Consider the following 12,848-nt stretch of genomic DNA (forward strand, 5'->3'; position numbering starts at 1 on the left):
TACTGATTTATCTAGTAAACCAGTCCCTCATTTATTCTGTCCTTTCCTACTGAAACTCCAGTAGTTATATCTTAGATCATCCAACTTATTCATCTTACTTTTCTTTCATATTTTCTATTTCTTTGCCTCTGTGCTGCTTTCTAATGTGACTTTCTAAAGATACATACATCTCCCAGTTCACGGATTCTTTCTTCTGTTGCATCTGTACTAATTTTTACTGCAAATGTCTTGTTCCCATTTTCAGTTATTATGGTTTTTTCTTACTGAAAGTAGTCTGTGGTGGTTTTTCATATTTGCTTTTTTTCAGGGTTCTTGACATCTTCTCTGTCAGATCATTCCACATTTATTTCACCAGTCAGTTTTGGATCATTCTCAATCCCAGTGCCTTGTTTCATTTTCTGAATTTTAACTGTGAGATGTTCTTTTTCCTCAGAATTTTACCTTTGGTTATTATTTGATACCTGTATTAAAGTTCTTTTTGTTTGAGTTTGCCACTTATTAGCATGACCATATTCAACTATACCTGTTTGGGAATTTGGGGGACCTCAGAAGTAGGATGAATTCAGACCAAAAAATGTGCATTTTCTTGTTAGGATTACTCAGAAATCTTCACCTTCATCCCCCACCCACATATTAACCAAAAATATTGGACCCCAAATTTTAAGATTTTCTTGTTCCCTTTGACCCAGAGAGATTTATTCCTGATTTAGTCTTAAATAGATTATACTTTTTAGGTCTTGGTCTTACGTGGAAGGACCTTCTATTACATTTTTCAATTTAGGCAGACTCGGTTTTATTACCTGCTCCCTATGACAGCCATCAAAGTGGAAGTTGAAGGTCTTTAGGAGTTAGTAAAAAAAAAAAAAAAAAAAAAAAATCCCCAAGAATAACTGGATTTAGTAAATTGCTTACTCTTTTGTTCTTGATTTCACTCGGCCTTGGGCTCTATGGAAACATCCTTTTCATCTTAACTAGCCTATCTTTGCATTTTTATACCTTTGATAGGTTATCCACTCATTTATTTGAGTTCGAAGCAAAGTTTCTTTCCACTTTCCTTCTTTATTCTTTTCCAGTGTCCCAGTTGTGTTTTCTACATCTGTTTCCCTCTTTCCCTTTTCCTTTCTGGCTTTGCTACTAAATAGGCCTAATGTTATGGCCATTACCACCAAATAAAAACATTCCTTACCTTCTAATTTGTGGACCTGCCTTCCATAGTGTGTGTTGTCCATTTGAGGTGATTTAGGATATTTTCAGTGGATACTTTTACTCTTAAAGGCATTTGAGGTTTTTTTGGAATGGGAGGGGAAGAGAGGCCAGTGGTTTGGGAGCTCTTAGCTTATTAGAGGTTGCTAGAAGTCTTTTCAAATACTGTTTTGTTATTACATTCATAAGGTACTGAAAATTTAAGGTTCATTTGTTATTTATATAAAATGTAAGTGAAAATATAAAGCAAACTGTGCTTTTTTAAATTGTCATGTTTGTCATAATAATATGATTTATACTTGAAGTACAATAGTTGATCCAAGTTAGATTGTAAAAAAATTAGTCATTTTTACTAGTTTGACTAGTACCCAGACACCACTCCTTTTTTCATTTCTGCTGTATATTTAGCTTCCCCTAATCTCCTTCAGTAGACAATGAGGAATTGTTTGTCTTTGAGTCGTGTCACAATTAAACAATGGGCCTGTTAGAAGAGTACAGTGTGTTTTGGGCTTGCTTTTTGTTTCGCCTACTTGTTTTTCACTGAAAAGTAGCAAAAAGTGAGCAGATTTGGAGAGAGACACTGTACACATCATTTTTTTTATAAAACATTTTTGGGTAATGATGGAGCGAAACATTAGTAAATCAGAATTTTATCATGAGTTGTCTTTATATTCTTTATTGCTTCTGACTAAAATATAAGATGTAAAGAACCTTATTGCATCATGATCTAGCACTTTTTAGGCATTTGATACCATCAGTAGAAGCAATACACAAAAAAATAACACTGTCTTATGGAAAAGGATCAAAGACTAAGGCCATGAATCAGCTGTTAGAGGAAAAGTATAAATCTTTCCAGTGATATTTTTGTTAATATTGGGTAGTTTATATGTTGTCAAGTGAAATGCTGTTTGATAGAGAACTAACAAATTTAGGAAGGATAATGTTTCATCTGGCAATAGAGTACCATAAATCAGTAGAATTATTGTCTTAATACATGCAACGATCTGTGTTATACATTAAAGGAGGTAGTACCATGTATAATAATAGTAGTAGTAGTAGATAGTATAATGTATAATAGTAATAGTAATAGTGATGGTGGTATAATCCAGGAAAGGCACCTAAAATAATAAATGATGCACAGTTAAAATTCATTGTCATAGTGATTCCGTATGTATATGTTTGTTTTTAAGATTTGGGTTTTTTAAAAAGATTTAGTTATTTTATTATTTTTTTATTAACATATTATGTATTATTTACCTCAGGGGTACAGGTCTGTGAATTATCAATCAGGCTTACACATTTCGCAACACTCACCATAGCACATACCCTCCACAGTGTCCATAACCCAGCCACCCTATCTTCACTGCACTACCCCCCAGCAGCCCTCAGTTTGTTTTGTGAGATTAAGAGTCTCTTACAGTTTGTCTCCCTCCTTATCCCATCTTGTTTCATTTTTTCCCCCTCTACCCCCCACAACCCTCTGCCCTTAAGTAATCTCTTTACCCAATGTGGGGCTTGGACTTAGAACCCTGAGATCAAGAGACATATGCTCTACTGACTAAGCCAACCACATGCCACCCCCACATCCCCCAGAATGGTCCAGTTTATTAAAATGATTGAGAAAAAACAGCATCAGGGATATCTGGGTGGCTCAGTCAGTTGGGCCTCTGCCTTCCGCTCAGGTCATTGACCCCAGGTCCTGCGATGGAGTTCCAGATCCCGCTACTTGCTCAGCAGGGAACTGGCTTCTCCCTCTACCTGCTGCCCCTTCTGTTTGTGTGCTCTCCTTCTCCCTCTATCTCTGACAAGTAGAATCTTTTTAAAAAAAAAATTAAAAAGGGGGCGCCTGGGTAGCTCAGTGGGTTAAAGCCTCTGCCTTCAGCTCAGGTCATGATCTCAGGGTCCTGGGATTGAGTCCCGCATTGGGCTCTCTGTTTTGCTCCATCATTACCCAAAAATGTTTTATTAAAAAAATGAGGGCGCCTGGGTGGCTCAGTGGGTTAAGCCGCTGCCTTCGGCTCAGGTCATGATCTCAGGGTCCTGGGATCGAGTCCCGCATCGGGCTCTCTGCTCAGCAGGGAGCCTGCTTCCTTCTCTCTCTCTCTCTGCCTGCCTCTCAGTATACTTGAAATTTCTCTCTGTCAAATAAATAAATAAAATCTTTAAAAAAAAAATTTAAAAAAAAAAAATGATAAGCAGGCTCCTTACCTAGTGGGGAGCCCTATGTGGGCTTATTCTTACAACCCTGAGATCATGATCTGAGCTGAAATCAGGAGTTCTACGCTTAATGACTAGGCCACCCAGGCACTCCCACTTGTCGGTTTTGGGTTTTGGGTTTTTTTTAAGATTTTTATTTACTTGAGACAGGGAGCATGAGCTCGGGGAGGGGCAGAGGGAGAGGGAAAAGCAGACTCCCTGCTGAGCAACAAGCCTGATGGAGCCTAGGCTCAATCCTGGCACACTGAGATTATGACCTGAGCTGAGGGTAGCCACTTAACCAACTGAGCTATCCAGACACTCCCCCGCCCCCCACCACTTGGAGGTTTTTCGTTTTTGTTTTTGTTTTTTGTTTCTTGTTTTTTTAAAGCTAGTTTTACTGAAGAATGTACTTGATGGGGCGCCTAGGTGGCTCAGTTAAGTGTCTGCCTTCAGGTCATGATCCTGGAATCCTGGGATTGAGCCCCATTTCAGGCTCCCTGCTTAGCAGGAAGCCTGTTTCTCCCTCTCCCAATACCCCTGCTTGTGTTCCCTCTCTTGCTGTTTCTCTCTCTCTCTCTCTCTCTCTCTCATTCTCTCTCTGTCAAATAAATAAATAAATAAATATTTTTTTAAAAAAAGAAAGAAAGAATGTACTTGATGAGGGCACTGTGGTGATTGAGCCCCTTTTTCATTGAATGCCATTTTTATTTTTGTTTTGTTTCAAGTTTTTATTTAAATTCTGATTAAGATGGAGTGTAATAATTGGTTTCAGGAGTAGAATTGAGTTAATTCATCACTTACATGTAACATCCAGTTCTCATTGTAACAAGTGCCCTCCTTAAATACCTATCACATATTTGGCCTTTCCCATGTCCGCCTCTCCTCCAGTGACCCTCAGTTCTTTATAGTTAAGAGAGTCTGCTGTGGTTTGATTTCCTTTCTTCTTCCCCTCCTTGTCCTATGTTTTGTTTCTTAAATTCAACATAGGAGTGAAATCATATGGTATTTGTCTGTCTTGACTAACTTGTTTCACTTAGCGTTGTTGGGTCCCCAGTGTTTGGTCCCCCAGTAATGAATGGCTCCATGGTCAGAGGAGCAAGACTGATAAAAAGCGAAGGTCAAGCAAAGCTTTATTTCACGCCAAGCATCAAGGATCAGACCAGCCGGGTGACTCAGTGGTTTAAAGCCTCTGCCTTCAGCTCAGGTCATGATCCAGGGTCCTGGGATCGAGCCCCGCATCGGGCTCTCTGCTTGGCAGGGAGCCTGCTTCCCCTCCTTCTCTCTCTGTCTGCCTCTCTGCCTACTTGTGATCTCTGTCAAATAAATAAATAAATAAATAAATAATCAGACCAGCCATCAAACAGACCTGTCGGGGCTGCCCCTTACAGAGCGGGCAGCCCCTCCCTGCTTTCCAGACTAACTTTTATAGAGCAGAGGCCATGTGGTTGGGCCTGGCCACACACAGGTAGCTAATTGAATTACAGTTCACCCCATATAGCTATGGAAACTAGCTTGTCACCTTGGTAGCTAGGAGACAGTATGCGCCCCCACTGATTGAATGTCTTATCTCCACCTGACCTGACCCACCCTTGTATTTGGGCTGTTACCTGGGACTGGTTTCCTGGACTTGCTTTTAAGTAAGCCGGGGCGGGGGTGGGGTGGGGGTGGGGTGGGGGTGGGGCAGGGTCAATTTGAGTTTTACTGCATAACAACAAAATGGCTGTTCAACCGAGGTGAGGCTGCTCTGGCTAAATAGGCCCCTACAAGCATAATACACTCTAGCTCCATGGAACACCATTTTCATTAGAAAGAACAGCTGGCCTACAAACTGGTTGTTCAGACTAGGTATTTAGAAGACACTTCCTGAAAATGAAGTGCTAGAATTTGTTGTGATTTTTTTAAAAATATTTTTAAGACTTATTTATTTTAGAGCAAGGGGAGTGCAGAGGGGGAGGGAGAGAGAATCCTCAAGTAAGACTCTCCGCTGGGCAAGGACCCCACTGCAGGTCTCAATCCCAGGACTCTGAGATAATGACCTGAGCTGAAAATTACCCTGGTAATGGATAAAATTTAAGCTTGCAAGTGAAAGTTGGAATTTCCTTAGGGGTGCCTGAATAGCTCAGTCAGTTAAGCAACTTGATCTTGATCTCAGCTCAGGTCTTGATCTCAGGGTCATGAGTTCAAGCCCCACACTGGGCTACATGCTGGGTGTAGAGCCTACATTAAAAATAATAAACTTATATCTACTTCTCTCGAAAACTTATATCTACTTCTCTCGAATTTTATAGTTTCCCAATACTTACAGTTTTCTGATGAGATCACATATTAATGAATATGATTTTTATTGTCATAAAATGTGTCAACATTTGTAGTAGCTTCATAATTCAGTAACCAATATTTTCCAAATAATCAATTTATAACATTATAAAATTCATGAATGGGTAAAAGATCCATTCAAAGTATAAAAAAAATAACGAGTTTAAGGTAAGAGTACAAATTTACTGCTGGATTTTAGATTACACAACCTACCTTTACGAAGGTTGAGTTTAGTGTAATATCAAAGAAAGAATATCCACAGTTAACTGTAAGCTATTAAAATACATCTTTCCCCACTACATATCTGTGTAAAATCAGATTTTTTTCATTTCTGTCAACCAAAACATAATAGATTGAACACAGCAAATACGAGAGTCCGACAGTATTCTACTAAGCCAGACATTTAAAAAATTATCAGAAATGTAAAATAATGCCACTCTCTCACTAAATATTTTGTTTCAAAAAATACTATCCTTCATGAAAGTGTTCTTTATATTAACATATGATGAAGGTTTTTTTTTTTTTTAAGATTTTATCTATTTATTTGAGAGAGAGACAGTGAGAGAGATCATGAGAGGGGAGAAGGTCAGAGGGGGAAGCAGACTCCCCATAGAGCAGGGAGCCTGATGCAGGATTCGATCCCAGGACCCTGGGATCACGACCTGAGCTGAAGGCAGTCGCTTAACCAGCTGAGCCTCCCAGGAGCCCGTGATGAGTATTTTTTGATGAAATATTTAACTTACTTTAATTTTTCATATAGAAAATACATAAATAATATGGATATATAAACAAAAATTATTTGGGAGTCCCAATAATTTTTAGGAGTGTAAAGGGGTCTTGAGGCCAAAATGTTTTGAGAACTGCTACCTTTTGAAGAAACTAAGTGGTTTTTGATATGCATGTGTTGAGATATGTGATCTTTCCCCTAGTAGCTTATGAACTCTTGCAAAAGAACTAGATCCTCCTTTTTTTTTTCTCTAACTTATAGCATAGAGTTTTATAAATATTAGTGATCATGATTGTAACAGCAACATTCAATCTTTATTAGCTCACTTAATCTTTATAAAGTAAAAATTCCTTTTTAAAAATTGAAATATAATTTACATAGCTAAAACTTACTATTTTAAAGTGTACAATTCAGTGGTCTTAAGATATTGAAAAGGTTATACAACTGTTACCCAGTGCCTAATTCCAGAACATTTCATTACCCAAGAAGAAACTCCACACCCATTAGTAATCACATCCCATTCCCCTCCCTTCTCAGTGATCACTAATCTACCTTCTCTCCTTGTGGATTTGCATGTTCAGAACATTTCATATAAATGGAATCATACAGTATGTGGTCTTTTTGTGCCTTTCTTTTTCCACTTATGTTTTTAAGGTTCCATCCATATTGTAGCTTTTATTAGTACTTTACTCTTTTGTGGTCAGATATTCCATTGTATGCAAATGCCACATTTTGTATATCCATCTGTTGATAGATATTTTGGTTGTTTTATCTTTTGGCTATTATGAATAGTGCTGTGAACAGTCATAGGTAATTTATTTGTGGACATATATTTTCAGTTCTCTTAGGTATATTCTTTTTTTTTTTTTTTTAAGATTTTATTTATTTGTTTGACAGAGATCACAAGTAGGCAGAGAGAGAGAGAGAGGGAAGCAGGCTCCCTTCTAAGCAGAAAGCCCGATGCGGGACTCGATCTAGGACCCTGACTGAGATGATGACCTGAGCCGAGGGCAGTGGCTTAACCCACAGAGCCATGCAGACACCCTCTTAGGTATATTCTGGGAGTGGAATTGCCAAGTAATATCATAGATAATTCTGTAACTTTTTGAGGAACTTACTACATAATTCTTTTTTCTTTTCTCTCTCTCTCTCTTTTTAGTTTCAGAGGTAGAGGTTAGTGATTCATCAGTTGGCATATAACACCTGGTGCTCATGTCACATGCCCTCCTTAATGCCCATCACCTAGTTACCCCATCCCCCCAACGAACTCATTCAGCAACCCTTAGTTTCTTTCCTATAGTTAAGAGTCTCTTATGGTTTGTATCCCTCTCTGATTTCGTCTTATTTTGTTACACAATTTCATTTTAAATAGGCTTTATCATGGAATAATTTTAGATTTATAGAGAAGTTCCAGAGATTGTAGATTTCCTGTATATCTATCAGCTATCTTGTCCTAATGTTAATATAAGCCTTAAAATGTCAGTGAAAGTAGAGAAGCCAACATTGGTCCATTACTGTTAACTAAATTCTACATTTTATTTGAATTTCACCAGTTTTCCACTAATGTCCTTTTTAGTTCCAGAGTATGATATTGTCATGTCTTCTTAGACTCCTGCTCAGTGACAGTTTCTCAGTCTTTCTTTGTTTTTCATGTCCTTGCTAGTTTTAAGGAGTATTGGTCAGGAATTTTTGTAAAACGTTCTTCAGTTTGGGTTTGTCTGATGTTTTCCCCATAATTAGACTGTGATTATGGATTTTGGGGAAGAATACTGCAAAGGTGAAGCATGTTTCTCATCACATTAGATCACATGGTGAGTGATGTCAGCATAAGTTATTATTGGAGATGTTATCCTTTGATCACTTGGTTAATGCAGTGTTTCCACATTTTTCCGCCATGAAGTTATTTTTCCCTTTCCATACACTGCTCTTTGGAAATGAGTCACTAGGTCCAACCTACATTCAAGTGGGGAGGGAAGTTAAAATTCTGACTGCTAGAAGAGGATTTGTCTACATTTATTATTTGGAATTCTTTTGTGAGGATGATTTGGTACCCCACGATTTTATTTACTCTTTTTGGGGCAGGGAGAGGGAGAGAGAGAATCTTTTTTTTTTTTTTAAGATTTTATTTATTTGACAGATGGAGATCACGAGTAGGCAGAGAGGCAGGCAGAGAGAGAGAGGGGGAAGCAGGCTCCCTGCTGAGCAGAGAGCCCAGTGTGGGTTTGATCCCAGGACCCTGGGATCAAGCCCTGAGCCGAAGGCAGAAGTCTTAACCCACTGAGCCACCCAGGTGCCCTAGGAGAGAGAGAATCTTAAGCAGTCTCTGCCCAGTGTGGAGCCCAACACAGGGCTTGACCTGATGACCCTGAGATCATGACCTGAGCCAAAATCAAGAGTTGAATGCTTAATTGACTGAGCCATGCAGGTGCCCCTTATTTATTCATTTATTTGTATTGATATGAATTGTGTATATTTATTCTATACATTGGGTCAAATATAATGCTACTTTATTAATTTTGTTGCTCCGAACCATTCCAGCACTGGCTTTTGAAAACTCTTTACTGGGGCATCTGGGTGGCTCAGTCAGTTAACTGCTGCCTTCAGCTCAGCTCATGACCCCAGGGTCTTGGGATTGAGCCCCTTGTTGGGCCCTTGCTCAGCAACGAGCCTGCTTCTCTCTCTCCCATTCTCCCTGCTTGTGCTCTCTCTCTTTCTTTCTCTGTCAAATAAATAAAATCATTAAAAAAAAAGAAGAAGAAGAGAAAAGAAAACTCTTTCCTGTGTGTGTTCCTTATCCCTTTTAAGTACTTCTACCTTCTGACAATATAAGATACTCTTGGCTCATCTTGTATTTCCCCTGTTCCAGGCCTAGAACCAGCTGTTTTTTTACGGAACCCTGAGATACAGTTATGTAATTTGTCCAAGGACACAAATTGAAGTAAATAGTGGAACTAGGATTCCAACTGAGGGATCTGATTCCACAACCCATGTTCTTAATCACGACATTGGGCAGCACACGGCTGAAGGGGTACTGGCAGTGTCTAGTCAGGATCCATCTATGAGCCAGCCTTAAGGACAGAATTTGTAGTCAGTTTACATTAAGAAATTATTGTGCCCTGTTTTGTTTTATTTTTTAAAGATTTTGTTTATCTATTTCACAGAGAGAGACCGTGAGTAGAGGAGACACAAGCAGGGGGAGTAGGAGAGGGCGAAGCAAGTTCCCCGCTGAGCAGAGAGCCTGATGTGGGGCTTGATCCCAGGATTCTGGGATCATGACCTGAGCCAAAGGCAGACGCTTAACTGACTGAGGCACCCAGGTGCCCTTGTGCCCTGTTTTAAAGATTTATTTTATCTTGAGACAAAGTGTGAACATAAGTGGGAGGGGCAGTGGGAGAGGGAGAGAGAGTGAATCCCAAGGAGGCTCCATGCTGAGCCTGTAGCCAGACATGCAGCTGGACATCACCAACCCACAACCTGAGCCGAAACAAAAAGTCAGACAGTCAATCAACCGCACCATGCAGGCACCCTTGTTGTGCCATTTTATATTGATTTTTTTTTCTTAACCACAGCTGTGATGATTATATTCAAGCTAAAAATTACTTGTTAGTCACAGATAACTACTACTAATATTTTGGTGCATTTCTTTCTTTGAATTTATGCAAATGTATTTTGAAATTTTGCTATATTTACCCTGATTTTTTTAAAAGATTAATTGATTGATTTGGGAGGGAAAGAGCTTGCACATGAATACCCGAGCATGAATGGGAGGGGCAGAGGGAAAAGGAGAGAGAATCTGAAGCAATCTCGGTGCTGAATGCAGAGCCAAATGCAGGGCTGGATCTCATGACCCTGAGATTGCCACCTGAGCCAAAACTGACCATGCCACACAGACATGATATTACCCTGATTTTTCAGATTTCATATGCATAAATATGGAGCATTCACAGTGTAACCAAAACCCTAACATGCTGTGTCTGTTGGAACTGGTGATTAAGATGAAAGTGAGCTGGTACAGGGTTCATCTGGTTTGTCTTGATGTTCTGGCTAGATGTTCACATTAGAAAAAAACATCTGTCTTGATTGATCGTGTGCTCAAGTAGTCCTGCAAGTACCAGGACTAAGCCTTACCTTTCTTCCATTTGTAGCAGTAGGTAATTCCTCTCTGATGATACATACGTGACAGCCCACACTGAAGAACAACCAGGTGCATCTCCCTCCAGAGCAAACCGAACCCCCGCCCCCATGAATCACCTAACTGCGTCTTCTGCATCACGTCCCTAGATTCCAGCCCGGTTTCATCTTTTGACCACCAACAGTGATTTCACTTCAGGCGTCTTTCTCACAGATGAGAGATATTTTTCTATACTCTCTTCTCCCAGGCCTCCTGTAGCTCATTCTTCCTGGAAAAGTACATTTTCCCCCTTTACCTTCTCTCCTTCCTTTTTTGTAGGCTGAAATAACTGTTGTTATGGCAGATAAAATATGGCAGTTCTAGGGACACATACTCTTGTCAAGGAAAACAAAAGCTGTAAGATTAGAAGTGGAATTAGGTACCATAATCTCTTCATTCCTCAGTTCTCCTCAAATGATACCTACTCTCTTTTAGGCACTAACATTCAAACTAAATTTTTTTTAAAAATTATTTAAAATTTTAATTTTATTTAGATACAGTTGGCCTTCTTTTCATTGTACATATACAGGGTTTTCACTTACATGCATTAAATAATCATAATCAAGTCAGGATCTAATTACCAATCAAAATCTTGTTCACTGGGGAAATGTGTTGTTTTCCTAATGTATACTTTTGTATCAGAACTCATCTGGGGAAAAAAAAGAACTCATCCTGGAAGTTAAGCATCTCCTTCCCTTTCTTGCTGACTTTAAATGTATATAATCTATTGTTTTTAAAGGCCATATATATATGTACATATATATATTTCCTACAATATTAATTTATATATAAACAGTGTTGAAGTTTCCACTGAATTCGTCACATGTGGATTAAGAGGGGTAACTAGACTGCCTGGACAGGGCATCACAGGATAACCAAATCTTGGGATTTGGCCATACTCTGGTTTTCAGCCAGACTCTGGATTTAACTTGTCAGTGTTCCCAGATGGGTCAGGTTCTGTGGGACTATCTGCAAAGCTTAAAGGGACTAACACATGTAGTTAGAGTGTCAGATTTTCAGAGAAACCAAATATCGCATCAGTGGCACATTCTCATCCTTTAGGAAAGTTGATGTGAAGGCTGAGTTGTAATCACAAGGCTAGTGAGCGTGGAGTCAGATTCTTCATGGAGAGTGGTGTTGGTGGATATATTTAATAGCGAGTATTCTATCTCTGCTCTAAAAATGGACCTATCAGAGACTCGTCTTTGGATTGATCAGTCAGAACATAGTCTTCCTCTGCAGAAATCTCTCTCTTTTTAAGACTCCCATGTTGTCTGTCTTTTCATTGGAATATATACTCTTAGACTCAGGTGAATATTTTGATATGTTGGTATCATCATGCTCTCCCAGAACTTACCATCGTCCTCTTAACTGGACGTGGCTTTTCAAACACTCCCTCAACTAACCATTTACAACTTTGTTAGGGGAGATTACCTATATTAATAACTAATTTCATCTCTTACTCATTGAGTCTTACAAATTTTGCAGATTGCACCCTATATGGATAACCTTTTCTAATTCAGAGTTGGAAGGAGGATAATTACTACTGTTTATGCTTGTCTGTACTATTTTTTACCTTGCTGTCAACTTGTTGTTAACTGTATGATTTTGCCTTTCTATTTCAGGCCGTATCATAATTCCACATCATGTCTGATAACGGAGAACTGGAAGACAAGCCTCCAGCACCTCCTGTGCGAATGAGCAGTACCATTTTTAGCACCGGAGGCAAAGACCCTTTGTCAGCCAATCACAGTTTGAAACCATTGCCCTCTGTTCCAGAAGAAAAAAAGCCCAGGAATAAAATCATCTCTATATTCTCAGGCACGGAGAAAGGTAAATACCTATTATCACTTCAAGAGTCTCAGTTATTTTATGTTACCGATTTTGATGTCTTTTTAATTGAAGTATATAGACAGTTGAGATTTTTATGGTGAGGGCAATAAACAGATACGAGAAAACTATTAATGGTAGTATATAGGCACTATTAGAAAGGTGAATTTCTCTTAACCTGTGATAGGAAAGAATTAAACTAAATATGTTGGCTTATCTACTTGTTACATCCAGTGAATTTCTGTAATCCTCACCTTCATTTTCTAAGACTTGGGCCATAGTTTATGGCTTCCCAACATTAATGAGATTTGGATATTTGAGAAAGATCTAAAGAGAGTTTCTGATTTTTCAGTAGTAGTAATACTTGCACTTTTTATCATGTATTCTGTTATGCCCTGAGAA

At 39.0% G+C, this 12,848-nt stretch overlaps 1 protein-coding gene across 1 annotated transcript in view; it reads left to right on the plus strand.

Annotated features, from left to right (window-relative positions):
* The window catches only part of PAK2 (p21 (RAC1) activated kinase 2), a 94,737-nt gene that overhangs the window by 35,792 nt on the left and 46,097 nt on the right, over positions 1-12,848 (plus strand). The window contains exon 2 of the mRNA XM_032336833.1: positions 12,242-12,449. Within this exon, the coding sequence (XP_032192724.1) occupies positions 12,263-12,449 (187 nt within the window). The 5' untranslated portion in view covers positions 12,242-12,262. The remainder of the gene's footprint in view (positions 1-12,241; positions 12,450-12,848) is intronic.

Source organism: Mustela erminea, chromosome 1 (assembly GCF_009829155.1).
Source record: "Mustela erminea isolate mMusErm1 chromosome 1, mMusErm1.Pri, whole genome shotgun sequence".
Classification (NCBI taxonomy): Eukaryota; Metazoa; Chordata; class Mammalia; order Carnivora; family Mustelidae; genus Mustela; species Mustela erminea.